The sequence below is a fragment of the Notamacropus eugenii genome, chromosome 1 (genome assembly GCF_028372415.1).
Source record: "Notamacropus eugenii isolate mMacEug1 chromosome 1, mMacEug1.pri_v2, whole genome shotgun sequence".
Taxonomy (NCBI): Eukaryota; Metazoa; Chordata; class Mammalia; order Diprotodontia; family Macropodidae; genus Notamacropus; species Notamacropus eugenii.
In genome coordinates this window covers 294,210,624-294,228,927 of record NC_092872.1, presented here as the reverse complement: position 1 = coordinate 294,228,927, position 18,304 = coordinate 294,210,624, and the positions used below count along the sequence as shown (strand labels likewise).

At 41.4% G+C, this 18,304-nt stretch overlaps 1 protein-coding gene across 1 annotated transcript in view; it reads left to right on the top strand.

Moving 5' to 3' along the window:
- The window catches only part of RGS6 (regulator of G protein signaling 6), a 662,738-nt gene extending 645,795 nt beyond the window's left edge, over positions 1-16,943 (top strand). Inside the window, 3 exon segments of the mRNA XM_072629224.1 lie at positions 5,995-6,061; positions 15,389-15,517; positions 15,520-16,943. Of these exon segments, the coding sequence (XP_072485325.1) occupies positions 5,995-6,061; positions 15,389-15,517; positions 15,520-15,668 (345 nt within the window). The 3' untranslated portion in view covers positions 15,669-16,943.
- Positions 16,944-18,304: the final 1,361 nt, after the last annotated feature.

Sequence of the window (18,304 nt, the reverse complement as noted above, 5' to 3'; positions counted from 1 at the left end):
AAAAGACCTCAAGGTTTTAGTTGATTACATGCTCAGCGTGAGACAGCAGTGTGATTGTTGTAAGGCTACTATGATCCGGACTTATCATTGATAGAAACATAGCATCTAGCTCAAGGGAAGTAATGCCTCCTTTGTGCTCTACAACGGAATAATGCTCCTTTATGTCCTACAACATTGTGTGTGTGTGTGTGTGTGTGTGTGTGTGTGTGTGTGCGTGCGTGCACACATGCCATGATGTTCAGCTATGGCGGTCTCATCATAATACAATCTAAAAGGGTAAAGCAAGATGGTGGCAAAAAACTTGGGCTCAAAAGCTTGCTAGCTGCGTGATCCTGGTTAAGTCACTTAACTTCTGCCTTAGTTTCCTCATCTGTAGAATGGAGGTAATAACTGAAACATCTAAAATGGCAATAATAATAATACCTAACTCCCAGAGTTGTCATAAAGATAAACTGAGATAGTATTTGTAAAATGATTTATCAACATTTATTTTTACTGTTGTTGTCTAGTCACATCCAACTCTTTATGACCCATATGGGGTTTTCTTGGCAGAGATACTGGAGTGGTCGGTCACTTCCTTCTCTAGCTCATTTTACACATGAGGAAACTGAAGCAAATAGGGTTAAGTGACTTGGCCAGGGTCACACAGCTAGCAAGTCCAGTTCACCACCTAGCTGCCCCACCTTTATTTAAATGCTAGTTATTCTTATGGTGATAATGAGCTTTCTGTTGAGGATACTTAGCCTGGAGGAAATAAGACAGTGGTGGAAGTTGGAAACTAAATTTTTAAATACTAAAGAGTTGACATCAAAGTGCAGTAGGCTTATTCTCCATTCCTCCAGTAGGATCAGAAGGTAGAAGTGACTTGGAAATCAATTTCTTCTCATATACAAAGACAGAGACAGAATGCCACAGGGCATAAAAGACAGGCTTTGGAGTCTGGTAGACCTGGCTCCAAGTATTGTCTCTGACACATACTTGCTATGTGACCTAGAGGAAGTCAGTGACCCAGGCAACTCTAAGATTTAAATACCCAAGCAGTTTTCAGTCTGTCCCACAGCACTAATAATAGAGAGGAATTCTGTAACAATGAGAACTGCCCACAAGTGAAATAGTTTCCTCCAAAACATAGTCAGTTCTCTATCACTAGAAGTGTTTGCTTGGAGAAGACATTTGGGCCTTAAGTAGCTAGCCTAGATTCTTTTTAAAGCTAGAATTTTGTGATTCAATAAATGTTTATTGCAGAACTATACTATATTTCAGTGCATGAATTGTTAACATTGCACTAACGTATTATAAACCAGTTTATATTATTTGAGGATGGAATGCTGATGTTTGGGGTTAGATGTGGATTAACATCAAGGACCTACTTCTCTAATATATGCCTGTTTTACAGTAGGAGAAGCTGAATGACAACAACTGGCAAACACCAATGATAATAGCAGGATTTGGGGCTTGCAAAGAACTTTCTTACAAATGTGTTTTCATTTGGTCCTTCGTAGTCCAACCAAGGCAAGAGGGACAGTTTTGGGAAGTCTATATACTTGTCTTCTGATGTCAGCCATGCCTTTTTCAAAGTCACAGCTGGAGCTGTGCTCTGAACTGTGGGACTGTCTCCTCAGAGAGCGAAAATGAGATCATTGAGCCAGAACACAGGAGCCCTCGTGTTTTGTGTTGTGTGTCTGTGTGTGAGTTTTTTTCTTTTTTTGGCAGGGGAATCTTAGGCAGCTGCACTACAGTGGGGTGGCAAGCATTGGTAGGGTGCGGTCAGGGGTGGACACTTGCTGGCTTTGGGCTGCCTAGCTCAGGAGGTAGAGAACAAAAGAATCTTTCTTACAGCTCTTCTGGGAGAGAGCAAGACCATTCATCTTTTTGCTCATTACTAGTACCAGGTATCAGGTAAACAATTTAGGAGCAGCAAATGTTTTAGAACAGCGAAAATGGAACATACCTTTAGTGCTTCAGTCCTGTGAGTCTGCCCATCCTGGGACCCCCTGCTTGCTATAATCTTTCTTCTACAACTAATGAGTCCTTGCCTTAGAAACCCATCCTCTACCTAGCCCAGTGGTTGGCACAAACCAGAATATGGAAAAGAATCATCTTTTTCACATACATACTCTTTGCAGTTTTCTGGAGGAACCAATCCAAATGAAAGTGACATTACCTCCTCTTTCAGGCTTTTTCAAAAATGCTTTGAGCTAATCATGGGATTGTACAATTGTGGTTATTAAAGCTTCTATTTTCCCTTTTCATCCCTTATACCTAAAGTCTTTGAGGCTTCTCATTAAACATGGTAATCCCAGTAATGTCAGCAAACTTTTAATAGGACATTTTAAAAGGTAAACTTAAAAAACCCAGTCAGTATAGTGGGGTTTTTTTTACCATATTCTCAGACATTCCATCAATTCTGTCAGCATTTCTTCATTTCTAAAGAGAAGAAGAGAGAGGAAGGAAGGAAGGAAGGAAGGAAGGAAGGAAGGAAGGAAGGAAGGAAGGAAGGAAGGAAGGAAGGAAGGAAAGGAAGAAGGAAGGAACAAAGGAAGGGAAGAAGGAAGGAAGGAAGGAAGGAAGGAAGGAAGGAAGGAAGGAAGGAAGGAAGGAAGGAAGGAAGGGAAGAAGGAAGGAAGGAAGGAAGGGAAGAAGGAAGGAAGGAAGGAAGGAAGGAAGGAAGGAAGGAAGGAAGGAGAAGGAGAAGGAGAAAGAAGGAAGAGGGGTTTATAAGGACTCTTAGACTCTTTCATTGGGTTGAGGAAACCCATTTCCCACCATGACCCTAAACCTTCTGGAGTGAATATTTAATCATGCCATATTTAGAAGCAGTGAATATCTAAAGGCAAATATTTGTAAGAAAAGGGATTGGAAATCAATCAGAGAGAGGCTGGCATAGAGGGATGGCCCCCTTCTGCCCAACATCCAAAAATACTACTTGAATAATATTAAGAGGGTCATTAAATGCATGCAGTTGGATATGAGGGGGCATTTATCTCACAGACAAAGCTGAGAAGTTGTGAGATCATCCAAAACATGTACCAGGTTAGACATCTGCAGCAAACAGTTTTCCTATAACTTTGATCTTGCCGTGGGCCATTGTAAACTCCAAATTAAGATATATTAAAAGTCGTGCTCTATCCAATAATTTATATACCCAATGCAAGTGTGCTTCTAAATATATAGAGCTGCTAATCCTACTATTTGAGAGTAATATAATCTCCCTGGAACACTCATATACCAGATAAAAGTATTAGCACAGCTTCATCTCCAGTCATTTGTGATCCCACAAGTCAAGTCGAGGCAAAGCAACAAGTACTTGGAAAGTACCTACTATGTACCAGGCATTTGGAAGCAGGTGGAAGCTCAATGGATAAAGTGCTGGTCCTGCACTCAGAAAGAACTGAGTTCAAATATGGTCTCAGACACTTACTAGCTGTGTGACCCTTGGCAAGTCATGTAACCCCTATTTGCTTTATCCACTGGAGAAGGAAATGGCAAACCACTCCATTATCTTTGCCAGGAAAACCCATGGACAGTATGGTCCACAGGGTCATGAAAAGTTGGACGTGACCCAACAGCTATGCACCAGGCACTGCGCAGAGTGAAAGACAAAAATAGTTCCTGTCCTCAAGGAGTTCACAGGCTAAGAAAAGACAACATGCAAACAACTGTGTACAAATAAGATACAAATACGGATAAATTGGGGATAAGCAGAAACTAGTATTAGGATGGATCAGGAAAAAGGCTTCCTAGAGAAAGTGGGATTTTAGCTGGGACTTGAAGGAAGCCAGGAGTCATAGATGAAGAGGGAAGAGAGTTCAAGGCATGGAGAGACAGCCAATGAAAGGCACACATTTGGAAGACGGAGTGTTTTGTGCAAGGAATAGCAAAGAGGCTATCACGGGATTACTGAGTTTATGGAAGGGTGTAAAAAGAATGGAAAAGCTGGAAGGGGCTAGGTATGAACAGCTTTAAAAACCAAACACATCCCACTAGTGTTTTCTTACATTGTGTCTGTATTTTTCCTAAGAAAAACAACTAGAAAGAATACTTTCTGTGCCTCAGACCAGTAATGGAAAATACTATAAGAATTCCTGCAGGCATATTGGAAAACCACATTAACATTTTCTGTTTTGTTGGATTTTTATTTATTTTTTAAAAAATATTTCATTTCAAAAAATATTACATTTTAATCTCGTTCAGTATACCCAGAAGTGCTGGGCATGTTTGATGATTCTAGCTTAGATTCCTGGTGTATCTGCTATATTACTTCTGAGTCACCTCTGATGACTACATTGGCCATTTAGCCCAGTCTCTGGTTGCCTCATTTCAAAATCCCTCAGTGGGCTGATCCTCATAATCCATCCATGACTATCAAGTTGTTTATTTCTTAGATCTTTCTACATCATGATGGGTTTACTAAACAGGGGTGGGGAACCTGTAGCCTCGAGACCATGTGTAGCCTTCTAGGTCTTTGGGTGCAGCCTTTTGACTGAGTCCACATTTTACAGAACAAATCCTTTTATTAAGGGGATTGGTTCTGTGAAATCTGGATTCAATCAAAGGGCCACACTTGAGGATCTAGAAGGCCATATGTAGCCTCCAGGCTGCGAATTCCCCACCCCTGGCCTGTGCTATGTCTTGTCCTCACTGGACAGTGGGATGTTGGGGAAAACATTCTGATGGCTGCTGCTAATTCACTGCCTTGAGGTCCATCCAGAGGCTGTTTTGACCTCTTCACTGAACTTATCCCTATTCATCTACCTCACTACTTATGGTGTTGGAATTTCCTTTGTTGTCTCTAAATTAAAAAAAAAGTCATGAGTAAAGAAGTGTGAGCCTTCATCCAGGTTTCTACCTGAAAGCTGGGCTGGCTATCACATCTCTATAAGCAGCATTTTTGTTGGTAACAGAGGACAACAGGAAATATTAATATCTCCCCTCCCCTCCACTCCAGTGATCCTTGTGTACTGAGGCTGCCACTGAGGGCTGGTTTTTAGGTCTATCCTAGAAGAAGACAGACTAAAGTGCTAAAGAGACTAACTTTGTCTCTAAGATCTAATTTCCTTAAACTAGTGGGCATGTGGGCCTATCTCGTTTTGAGGAAGTAAAGAAAATACCGTTTTTTAGGAATAAATACCACTCCAATCTAGAAGAAATCAAAGAAGAAGAGAAAAGGTTAGAGCCATGAAGTCCTTCTAGGGGTATATTATAGATGGTTAAAGCACAAATTACTTACTGTGGGTCAGACCCTGTGCTAAGGCTTGGGGATACAAATCCAGATAAGCATGAAAGTGCCTACCCTCAAGAAGCTTAGAGGAAGACAACACCTACAGGGGAGCTTGGGTTGGGGAAGCGAGGTGCCATAGTAGATAGAGCATTGAGCCAGGAGTTGGGAAGACCTGAGTTCAAATCTGCCCTTAGGTACATGTGACCTTGAGCAAATCACTTAACCTGTTTACCTCAGTTTCCTCAGCTGTAAAATGAGCTGGAGAAGGAAATGACAAACTGCTCCAGTATCTTTGCCAATAGAACCCCAAATGGGGTCATGACTGAACAACAACAACAACAAATTGTATGTCACTGCTCTTTTTCAGTGACTGGCTTCCTGGGTGCCTGCACCTCAACTACATAATTGGTCATGTTATTGCTTATACAGATTACCCGTAACATTTATGCAAATGCATGCCTATGTGCACATGTGTCTGCATGTATGACGGCTTTTTGCATATTGCATGTATATATATGTGCGATGCCTGCTGTACTAGGTTGAGCTATCATCCTACATGCACAGTGTATGGTAGTGAGTACACCATATACTCTATCTCGCATGAGCATCAACTGTATATGCTGCTTTGGTGTGCTGTAAATACCTGTTGCACTGTTTTGCATGCCTGCTGCCTATTGGTATCAATGTAGGGGCTCCTCTAGAACAATAGGTATTCACAGTTGCCATTGGATAAGTGATTCTTCACTTCCCTTCCTAAAAACCCAATTGCATAGTGCTGCTGGCGCAGAATAAGACTGGCTACCGCGTTTCACCCCAGAGGTGGCTACCTTCCAGCAGCGGGTGAGTGATCCCTATATCTCTAATGGTCTGTCCTGTGCTTTGGGATCCTTTGGATGGAAGGTGCTCTGGAAATGGAAAGAGTTATCGGTCGGTCTGGTGCTTCCTCTCTTCCCTCCCTGCTTCCACAGATGTGTTTTCTCACGCATTTATTCCTCTGTGTCTCAGTCTGTTTCACCATAGCTTCCTGCCCTGGTTGACCATGATGACTACTTCTCCAACTTCATATCCAAGACACTGACTTTGGAGTGAGCTTCTCATTCAGGATACTTGTTGTCAGGAGTAAACAATGTCCATAGCTATTCACCTATTTAGAGCTGGAATTCAGCTAGTCACCAAATCATAGGAACACAGATTTAGAGTTGGAAGGGACCTTAAAGGCCCTTAGAGTCTGGTCTCCTCTTTTTACATATGAAGAGCCTGAGAGGTTAAGTGACTTGTCCAAGGTTGCACAATTACACAGTCAGGTTCTGAGGGTCCAAATCCATTGCTCTTTCTAAAATACAATTAACTTAGATCTCTTAGCACCTTTCCTATCCATTCCACTAACAAAGTCGGGGGCGGAAATTCATGCATTTATGGAATATCTTGTAAATCCAGTACATTCCCCCTTCATTACTATTGCTCTATTAAGGGTTCAAGACTCCTCTGTTGGGTGAAACAGAATCAAATCTTACAGGAAATAAAGACCCCCATCCATTTCTGCTGGATTTCTTACCAGAAAGAGCAAAATGAGCTTTGGAGATATGTTGCTTTTCCCCTTTGGAATCAAGGAAGACTCTTAGCAATTCTTTAGGAAGGCTTTGCAGGGAATGATCAAAAACCAATAAAGAACCTCCAAGTTATTTAAGATTAGACAACTCAGTTTACTTTCAAAATGCAAAACTTTTAAAATGCAACTCTAAGGACCCCCCTACTCCATACTTGTTATAGTGCCTCTGAGGATGGTTCTGGGAGATGCTAAGTGGATCTCGTTCCAATCCCCCACATTCCAGGGTGGGAAAAATGAGGAAAGGGAGAGAGCCCTGTCCCAGATATGTTTGCACCAAAATGGATGTTAATGTGAACTGTTGTTTCCTAGCAAAGCTTGCTGCTTCATTGAACTTCAGCAGGATGACCTTGACCTTTGCTTGGGAGATGGCCCTTTTGGCTCTTGGAGGGGAAAGCTGCAGGAGGGCTGGCTAACAAGAAACCCAGTAGGTACACCCACACTAAGATGATGTACCATCTAATAGATTGTGAGTACTTGGGAAAGGTGGAGAGTATCCCACTGGGTTCTGAGAAAATTCCATCTTGCCAAACCTTGCATAATGAGCTGAGGATCCCTAAGATAAGAGGCTGCCTCTTTGATCTTTTCTAGAAAGTTTCAGGAGACACAATACAGAATAAGAGATAGTGAGCTTGCCTCAGAGTTTAAGACCCTACTCTGACCCAGAATGACCTATATGACCTTGGGCAAGTCAATTAATGTCTCAGTGCTCTGGGCAACTCCCTGTGAATGCACACAATGTAAAAGAAGTTTCTTCATCAATAATTCTCTATACCAATGAAATCACAGGTCAGGTCCCTATCCCTTCTTATGAATGAATTCAAGTTGCAATCTTTTCTGCAGCCCAATTCAGGAACTCCTCTAGCATCCTAGATGAGAATAACAGATAACATTTTATTGTAGCCATAGCCATTAGCAGCACAACTGAAAAGAGCTACCATATTTTCTCAGTTTTGTTAGTATCTACCTCCCTCCTGATGAACTGAGCCTTCAGGGCCAGAGTAAGTCTTAGAAGGGGGGATCCAGACTTAGGAAGAGCTGGCCACAAAACGTCTCTTATGACCAAAGCCCTTTACTGAATTGGGTGCCTTCCTTGTCTTAGGTTTTCTGGTAAGAGCTATCTGGTCTTTTGCTTTACAAGGGGCAACTCGGTGGCACAGCAGTTAGAAAACTGATCCTTGGTGTCAGGAAGACCTGAGTTTTCAAATCCAGCCTCAGACACCACTTGTGTGACCCTGGGCAAGCCACCTAACCTTTTGTCTGCTCAGTTTCCTCATATGTAAAAAGAGAATAATAACAGCATGTACAGCCCGGGGTTGATGTAAGATCATATCTGAAAAGGACTATAGAAATGCTAACTGTTATCAAGTTTGATGAGTTTTTATCACAAAAAAGGGGGGAAGAGGAGAAAGGAGGAGACCATTTTAGAAACTAGAACACTAAAGAAGTAGGAGCCAAATTTCTCTGGGCTCACCTGAGAAGCAGAGAAAAAAGAAATCTCCTATCCCCTGACAAAAGCTGCCCCATAGGGTCAGCCTTTGAAAAGAGTAACCTTGACTGTGAGACAGAAGATAGGGAGGAGAGGGCCTCATCATAGCCTATACAAAGCAGAAAAATTGTAGACATAGTAAACACTATCAATGAGAACTTCCTTAGATTCGTCAGGTAGACGATTCAGTAAGGTTTAGAGTACAATTTTGTGTTTATCACACTGAAGTTCCAAGGCATTAAGAGATTTCTCCCTTCCTTCCTATCAGGCTCAGAAATCAGTTTAAGTATGTTATTCAAGATACTTAGATTCCCTCTGAGATGATGGAGCCAGTTATATGCATAACTATTGACCTATTTGATTATGGTAAATAATGTGTTTCACAAATTAACTGGTCTAGTTAGTTAACTCACTGGTCCCATCTCCTGCCCCTACCTTCACCCTTTAAATACACGCATGCTCAGGGAATAATCTTCTATCTTAGGGCTATAATAGGTTGGATCCTTCTGCTTTCCTCACTACTCAGTGGCAGTGATATAATTGTACCTGCCCCTTCTTTGGCAGTCTCCAATGAGAAGTGAGAGGAATATGATGAAGACTTCAAATAGAACCTGCCTGAGGCTGTGTCTTGAGTGTTATCTACCTAAAGTTTATGCCTCAGACAGTGAGTAAGGCATCCTGACCTACTTCATGAGATCTGTTACCCTATGTCCATGGCCATTACAAATGTTTTAGGATCAAGACTTGTCTACCTCTCCAACAAATGACAGATTTTGCTTGAAGACCTTCATCTGTCTTCCTTAGGTAACTTATAGCTTAATGATTTGATTGGATCAAAGAAAACTCTTACAGGTCTGTCTTGGGCGATTTAAAGAGAAAAGCTATTCTGAAGTTTGAGGGAATGATAGGTTACCTGAGCAATATGAACCAACATTTTGATAGGTCTGCTAATGTGGTTGGTGAGAGAAACTTTCAGAAAATGAAGTGATCTGGAGAGAACTGATGTGCCAGATGTCATACATACGTAACCAGGAATGTACATGGTCTGTTATATAGTCAGTTCAGTCATGTGAACCAAACTCTTTGAAGGGTTATGTCCATTACTTTTATTTTGAACATAGATAATTCCCTGTAACTTCAACTTGGTTTTAATTTATGTGAATTTGTTTATATCTCTTGATTTTCTGTTCATTAGTTTTTTCTTCCACCTCCCTCAATGGATTATTTAATTTCGTGTATAATTTGACTTTCTTATTTTACATATTTTTATTTTATATATATATATATTGCTTTTATATTTTATAGTGCAACTATTTATGGAAAAAATCTAATAAAGAGAATTTCAAAAAAACAAATTAAAATTCTCATTAGATATTGAAAGCTCAGAAGACTTGGTAAAAGCAAAGGAGCAAAAGCTAGACCAAAGGAACAAAATTTGCCAAATTGCTGTCTCCTCGTTACTCTAGTATCAGGACTCTCTGTGCTTCAGAAGGGCAGCCCCTGTTCTAAAAATATGAGATTCAAAATAAGACACGTCTTCAAAGAGGACTCCTCACAGTTGTCCCCAAACCCAAGTCCTAGTCTGGCTGTTATGTGGGACCTCTGACAAGCCACAATCCATTTCCTCAGTCTCTTCATGGGTAAAACCTGCTCTACTTAATTCAGATATTGAGACAATCAAATGAGATAGTAGATATGAAAGTACATTGAAAATAGAGAATGTTATAGAAAGGTATGGTTATATTGTTTTTAGTAATAAGTGGACATAATCCTCCTGTAATGACAGGTGAGGATCATCTAACTTAGGCACTTTTTCGTAAACAGCCTCAAACAAATGGAATGTTCTCTCTCTTCATAAGTCCTTTTAAAAATAAATTGTGTGTGTTTTTATATCACCTGAATTCCCTGCTATATCACTCCCCCTACCTCTTCTAGAGAACCATCCTTTATAATGAAGAATTTTTAAAAAGAGGGCAAAAAAAGAACTAACCAACATATATTTTTTAAAAAGTCTGAGGTAGAATTCTACTACAGAGCTCTACAATAACATTCCCTTTCTTTTTAGGAATCATTATGGTACTTTGAACAGCATTTTAACATTGAGTGCTCCATGCCCATTGTCCCCCAACTCTCTATAGCAACGGATCCCATATCTTTGCTTTGTTTCCCCAAGTCTTAAAGATCATGGCGGAAGAAATTTTATGGTTTCCTTAAACAAAACCTCCCTGATGTGAAATAATTGTCATAACTAAAATTCCTTCTGCTTTTGTTTGAATATATTTCTCTCATCAGTGGAGGAAATCAGAGAGAAGATAGTACCCACCACATAAATCACCCTTTAAGATTGTGGCAGAGTATCTTCTTTTCCTTGTCTTTCCTCCTTTCCTCAGCTCTCCCAAGTGATCTAACTTTTCCTCTTTGTTCTTGCTATCTTCTGCAGACATTGTGGTGATTTCCATCCTTCCAAAGCCATATGAGAATCCAGTGCAAATTTGAATGTCTATACATGGATGTCTTACCACTATACAACAGAGCCTTGAGCCTCTAACTTCCTGACTCCTGAAGTCACATGTTGATTCAATCAAACACACATTCTTTTGCTGAAACAAATAAGGAAGAAAGGGGAGAAAAAACCCTCCCCCTCCTTTCAAACTGTGTTTTCAGCCAAAGAAAAATTTTCAGTAGCAAGTGTGAAAAACGCCTCAGTGGCACAAGAGGATGGTATGATTCCCTAGTCATTTTAGTTGATGGGGCAAAATAAAAGGAAAAAAGAAGTGGGAAGGGGAAGGAGGAGGAGGAGAGTGCTTCAGATTGGGTGAATTAAAAGCAATCACTCTTCCTCATCCTAGAAGCTTGGGATAGATGCCCAAATCAATAGGAGGGGGAGGCAGAAAGAGAGAATAGAATTTATCCTCAAATTGAGATAAAACCAAGTAACCAAAAGAGAAGAGGGTGTGGAAATTTCCAAGAAGTGACCCAGGGAAAGATTTCATCCTGCTTTTAAACAATTTAAATTGAACTACCCCCTCCCTACCAAGCCACACTGAGTCGGAGGTCATGGTCACATCCTGGGCACAATCCCACAGTTCAACCATTATCTGCTCCTCCAATTTTCCATAGAACCCTACCCCATTGAAAAGTCCTCAGGTAAGTGGCAGGAGCTCTAAGTCACCTGACGAGTGCATGCTTTGTTGATTAATGTCTGAAAGTGAGATGAACAGGATCACAGCATGTCGAACAGCATGTTGATTAAAAAAAACAACACACATGTTGCATAAAAGGGGAAATCCTTCCCTTTTTGTGTGTGTGCCCTTTAAAGAAGATAATAATTAAAGAACTGCATGACCTTTTAGGGCCCAGCCATAAAGACAATCCAACCATGACACCGAGGAGATCTCTCTGGCATGTGGAGTACCAGTCAGATGAGAATGAGAATGAAATGGGTACTGGTGAACACAGCACAAAGCACATGGGCCATGAAATGAAAAGTTCCTGAATTCTGTTGAATTACATTTACTAAGTCTATCAGAGGTGAAAAAAAAAAACACTTTGTCTACACACAAAGATGTAGTCACATGATATCTCTGGAACCTAGTTTACCTGTCTGAGCTTTTAATCATCATATTCCATTTCATTTCAAGATTATCTGCTAGAGGTACCCTGTCTTCCTCCTTAGCTACCATCCATTAGGAGTTCAGCTGATCCTTTAGGCTGGTCTGGCTGCATTGCTTTGGGCACCATGAGATGTTCCAGATTGACCTGTAAAAAGACTTCTCCCTTCTTTCCTCACCCCCACCCTGAGCTTCTATGTCTATCTGAGCATCAGACATGTAGAATGTACCACTCTGACTCTAGGGCTTGTCCTTCATTAATGCTAAACAGTTAGGAAGGAGGGGGAAAGAGAAGAAGGTATATACAGCAATGTCATAAGTCATGTCAGGAAGTTCTCTTTTGGTGTCTGTAGAGTGAAAATGGCTCATAGTAAAGAGCCCTGTGACTATGCGAGCAGAATCTTGGTAACAGCTTGTCTGAACATGGGTGGTTCTCCTAGGCAGGGAGTGCTGTCATTAGTGAGAGGTGGCTTTGATCCTTGGTGAGCTCCTTAGGAGCCTTATTCCTTTAGAGGAAAAACAGCTAATGAACAAGCTTAATGACCTACTTCCTTTCCTTAAACCCTATGGCGGGTACCTTAGCAATGCCTGTGGGCAGAATGAACAGCCACCACCAGCTCCCCTCAGGATGCTGCATCTATCTGCAGGAAGCATTTGGCCAATGGGCTGAGGTGGGCGGTGCTACTATTCACAGCACACTTGGCCCCTTATAGCCACTCTGCTGTTATTATTGTTGTTGCTTAACAACATAGCTAAAACTTGGGGTGGAGCAGATGAAAGGGAGGAGAATGGGGAAGCAGAAGTAGCCAGATATACCATGATAGGCTATTGAAAACAAACATAGGGTGTCTTTTCCTTACCTTCAGGGGATGGGCTAGCTGTAGGTCTTATGAAACAACTGGAGACTCAGAGATATTGAGGAATGGGTTAAAATTTAGAATTTCAGATACACTCATCAGAAGGGATAGAGGGAAGAGTTGGTAGTATTTCCTACAAACCTGAGCCTATAGAGAGCACTGTTAGGAAAATCTGAGTTCAGATCGTACTCCAGACACTCACTGAACCCTGGGCAAGTCACTTGATCTCTGCCTGCCTCAGTTTCCTCAACTGTGAAATGGATTAATAATTGCACCCATCTCTCAGGGTGGTGGCATAAGGATCAAATGAGATAATATTTATAAAGTGCTTTGCATTCCTTAAAGTGCTACAGAAATGCTAGCTATTATTAAAATTATCTGGAAGTAAACTTCTTTCAGTTCTTAGAATAGCAGAATTGTCCCTGCAATGTTTCATACTCTATTGTGCTTATCTATAGCTATCTTTTTTTCTTAAAAAAAATCTATGTTTTCTTCATACCTGCCAGTTAAATCAGAGAACCAGATACCAAGTAGGGCACTCCCAGAATATGTCCATTTGGAAATGTGATGTGTAATTATAACCCTGGGCTAATGGATGGAGTAGGAAGGGAGGATAAGAGTAAGGAGGAGGAGATTGCAAGGCAATGTGGAGCCACTGGTAATAGGTTTGCCTTTTGCCTCAGCACCTGTAGAAAGTACTTAAACTACCCTAAGTGGATATATTAATTATCCTATCCTTAAAAACCTCTAGGGATAGAGATTTCATAGCCTGCTAGACTTTGTAAGACATTCTATCCAAGAAAATCTTTCATATAACCAAGAATATGATGGTAAATGTTTAATATCCAGGTCTCTAGGGAGGAAAGGACACATGAAATACTTTTTTTTGAGGCAGTCAGGTTAAGTGACTTGCCCAGGGTCACACTAGTAACTCATAAGTGTCTGAGCCTACTGACTCCAGGGTCAGTGCACTATCCACTATACCACCTAGCTGCCCCATGAAACACTTTTCAAGCTTAATCTGCACTGCTAACAAGTTCTTTCATCACATTCTTAAGTCTAGAAAGTTAACGAAACAATAAATCAAGCTCTAATTTGTAAGGTTTGCTCATTTCCAAGGTATAAATGCTCACACTGAAAATTTACCAATTAGTTCATGCGCACCTCTGCTTATACCATCCCTAAATTTCTCTTTGCTATAGATTAAGCCTACCATAACCTGAAAATTCAAATACCTGATGCAGGGGCATCTGGCAGAGCAAGGAGAAGAAAAAGCAGTGGGATTTACTCATCAAAATGATGGAGGAAGGGGGAAAATGAAAAAAGGAAATAGAGTTTTAGGAAGTGCCAATACCAACAGTAGATGAACTACTGAACCAGATACAGAGAAGCTTGTGAGCATCTACACTGGTTTTTCTCTCTGTGAAAGAACAGGGTAGATGACACACAGGGCCGACAAGGTCACAACCAATGTATATTTTTTTGGATATAGGCCACTTGATCACTGAGCTTGTTGAGTACTTCTTATGCATTTCCAATCAGAGCAGTCTTCTTTTGGGTATATCTGACTTACCTGTGTGTATACCTTAACAGTTGTGTCCTCACACCATTCAGAAAAGTTCAAGCCATGTGACATGGGAGTCTGAATTGAATCAGGCTCATGTGCTCCTACAAGCATCACTTAGACATCTGGGCCTGGTTTCATTGTTTATTTTTTAAATTTAAAAAGGGTCTGGTATAAAGAGCTTAATCAAGTCTTGTGCAGAAGTACCAGGAATGTTTATGGTATATGAGGATATCCCTAACTCTATCACCAAATGGGTAGCCAAATAATTTACCTGGAATCATTCTAGGTGAAGGAAAGATAAAGCTCCTCTGAGTATCACAAGAGTCATGATTACAGGCCACATTCCTTCTGTTTTAAAGCTTTTTCCTAGTGTTGTTTGCACCTAGTGATTCTTCATTGTCTCTTCCCAATCAGTTGGGAAAAAAACAATCTGTGGCTTCCAAGGAGGGAGCTACCACCACCATCTTGGAACCAAATATTATATGCCCAGATCCATGGGAAGTATTCCAATCCATCTACCTTCTCCCTAGAGCTTCATACCAAGGGGCTCTTGTCTCACTGTTTTGTTTTTTAGAACATGTGATATTTATCATTTCCCAACAATCTCCATTTTCAGCAAGCTTTGTCCCACATTATTCAAACCTCCCCTGTCTCAGTACTTCCCAACCCATCTAGTTACCTTGACTAAAATCAAATTCTAGGATAGTCCACAGGTATTAAAACTTTGACTTGATGATTAAAAAGCCTCCTTTCATGGGTAAGTAAGGTCCTGCCCCTTGAACTACCAACTTCAGGGCACCATCCACAGGCTATCACTATCCCTAGGTTCACCTAGCTCCATCCAGTGTCCCCCAAGGATCTGAAGCTTTCTCATTAAGTCTTCCAAACTAGGGGAGTCTCATGTGAACATGCCTTTCCCGTGGAAAGTGGTGGGCAGAGTGGTTTGTTTCTGTTGCCTGTGTAGAACTGACCCCCACCTGTCTGTCTATCTGTCTGTCTGTACATATGTGTATGTTTGTTGATTGTCCTTCTTGCAGGGAAAGTCACTGGTGGGCAAGCGTCTCACGGGCCTGATGCAGTCCTCCTGACAGTTCCACCATCTGAGACAGGAGCTGCTGACCACGTAGGCGGGCGGCGTCGCTCCACATCTGCAGAGAGACTAACGTTAAGGGGCGATTTGGTTACTGTAAAAGAAAAAGAGTGAGGGGGAAAAGGGAGGATGAAGAAAGGAGAACCTGCCTAGGACTGGCTGGGGTGGAAAATGGAGAGGAGAAAAAGAAACCGACAGCGGAGCTGCGGAGATGCCACTCTATCTAGTTTACATCGACATTTTCTTACCTGTATAGCTTTGTTGTCACACTCAGTTCTCTATGAGGTCCTTGTTTCTTCTCACCTGAATTAAGAGAAGAACGCCTCACTGTGAACAGAGGGTTCTGCAGGGCCAAAGGTTTCCTGCTAGGAATTATTACTTGCTTCTATGACCATTATTGTTAGCTACTATTATTATCATCGTTAATACTATGTCCAAAATATTCTCCCTTATGGGAAAGGAGAGAAAGGAGAGTTGGACTGAGCGCAATCAGTATTAAATACCATTCTCCCTTTTCTCTGGCACACTCACAGCTGTAATAGCTACAGCCTGCTACTGTCACACCCACCCTTCTCCCTTCCTCCATCCTCACTTTGCGGCTACCTAGGCACAAGAAAATAGTCAGCAGAAGCCGCTTCAACTTAAGAAGTATGAGTCATTACTTCTGCACTCTGAAACCACTTTAGGGGTTCCCTTCCCCCACCCTCTCAAGCCCTTCACTCCTTCTCAGACAGGCTTATAGAAAATGCTTAGACTGCCTTTCTCAATAGTTGTCTCCTAGATGGAGGAAATCAAAGCCCCCATGATTCCTTCTTCAGAGAAAGCATCAGTGCGTAAGGAAGAGCCATAGATTGGCTATTTAAGGCCTGAAAGAAGACTTATTTTATCATTTACTTCTTACCCTTGTTCCAAAGTATGTTCCCTCCCACTTTATTCAAAGACTGAGGTCTGGAGGGAACTCTGGGGATATTGGAAGTCTCCAAGTCTCATCAATCTAAGAGAAAGCTGAAAGGAGGGGAAGACTCCCAGTCTTGGGGAGTCAACTAGATATTTGACTGGCCAACAATTTCCCCCCTCAAGTTGGGTTAGATATGGTCAAATCTCTCAATAAGGACTCAGCCATGCCCAGAAAACACTAGTGGAAAAGGAATTGGCAATACCTACACAGTGCATCTCAATATTGTGCTGCGCACATAAAGGATTTCCAATTCAAACAAAATAATGCCAGTTATTTCGTGGGAAAACCAAACTAATATGGAAGAACTGGGTCTAGATTACTTCGAAATCCTCATTCCCCATGGATATCTGTCATAAGTTACCATTTGCCAGAGTGATACTGCTCCCTAATGACCCTCAGATAAGACTATTGATAAATCTGTAGCCCAATAAGACTATGCTTTTCCAAGACAGTTGTTCACTTATCTCTTTGATTTCTTTTCAGCCATATCCCTTTAGATATTATAAACAAAAAGCAATAGAAATAAAATAATTATCATTGGTGATTTCTTGATTCACATATGCAGTCCTTTAGTGGTGATTAAAGGATGCAGTCAGACTTCTCACACCACCACCACCACCACCACCACCACTACCACCACCACCCCTCAACCCTGACTTGTTAATTGTTTCATTTCCAACACATATTGCTGAATCAGTGCCCTGTAACGGATTTTATTTTATCCAGTCAGATCCCAGGATTACCAGCTTTCCCTCTTCCATGGTTGAGCTGTCCATGGGCATCAACAGGCTTCCAGTTTCAAGTCTTTCTGTACCTCAGTTTCTCTTATCTGCAAAAATGGAGAAATAAGTGTATTTGCCCCCATTTTGTGGGTTTAGTGGGACAATCATGCAATAATTACAAACATTCTCAGAGCACCTTAGAAAGTAGAAATAAAAAATAAACAGGCAGGAAAGGGATGAGCTTGGGCCACACTACCTGAGACCTTGTCCCACATGTGGAGGCAACAGCAGATTGCCAGAAGGGGTCACCAATTCAATGGCCCCAGGGGATACCCTGCATCAGAGAATGAGTAGGGCAAAACTACAGGAGTTTTGGGGTCTGGAATATAGATGCAAAAATGGGTCCCTTGTAGTTTCTTTATAGGGATCAATTCCAAATAATTTAGACAGTGCATGCCCTGCCTTGATTCCTAACTGTGGAATGAAAGAATTTATAGGTCCTTCCTATATTCTTCTGTGTGCATGAACTGCTTGAGGCACATACTTTCATTTGACTTTTGACTCCCCCCATCTTACTGCTTTTCACACCCTGCTTGCTCTCACATACAACAACCCATTTCTGAGTTCAGCCAGAGAGTCAGCTAGCATGTCCCCCCAGGTTCCAAAGCATAGCACATTTCTTTCACTGCCTTCATAGGTCATCAAGAGCAAACAGAACTTGTTAGTGACAAAGGGAAGACTTGAAGGGGGAAGTGCTATGGGTAAATCAGTGAAGTCCTCCACAATTGGTCCCTGAGCACAGGCACGACAGTCAACTTCCTCAAGCCCCAGGTAGCCTTCATTTCCTGGCACTTTTCCATGACTGAAGTGGGTTTTCAGGTCATGTTCTCATCGAAATTATCTGCTCTCTATTGAAATCAAAACTCCATTGGATGGATGAGATTCTCTAACCTGAGATTTTGATCTCAGGTGTTATTGCTGAACTTAGCCCAGTCCTTGGGAGACCACCTGGAGTCTCAGTCAAGGACAGTTGGTCGCTGATCTTTGTAAACTTGGCACATTTAAGAAAGCTCCTTAGACCTCCAAGGAGAGGAAGGAGGAGAGATGAGGAAAAGAGGAAAAGAGGAAGGAGGAAGAAGGAAGGAGGAACAAAGAAAGGAAAAGTCAACCAATATTCTCCGAG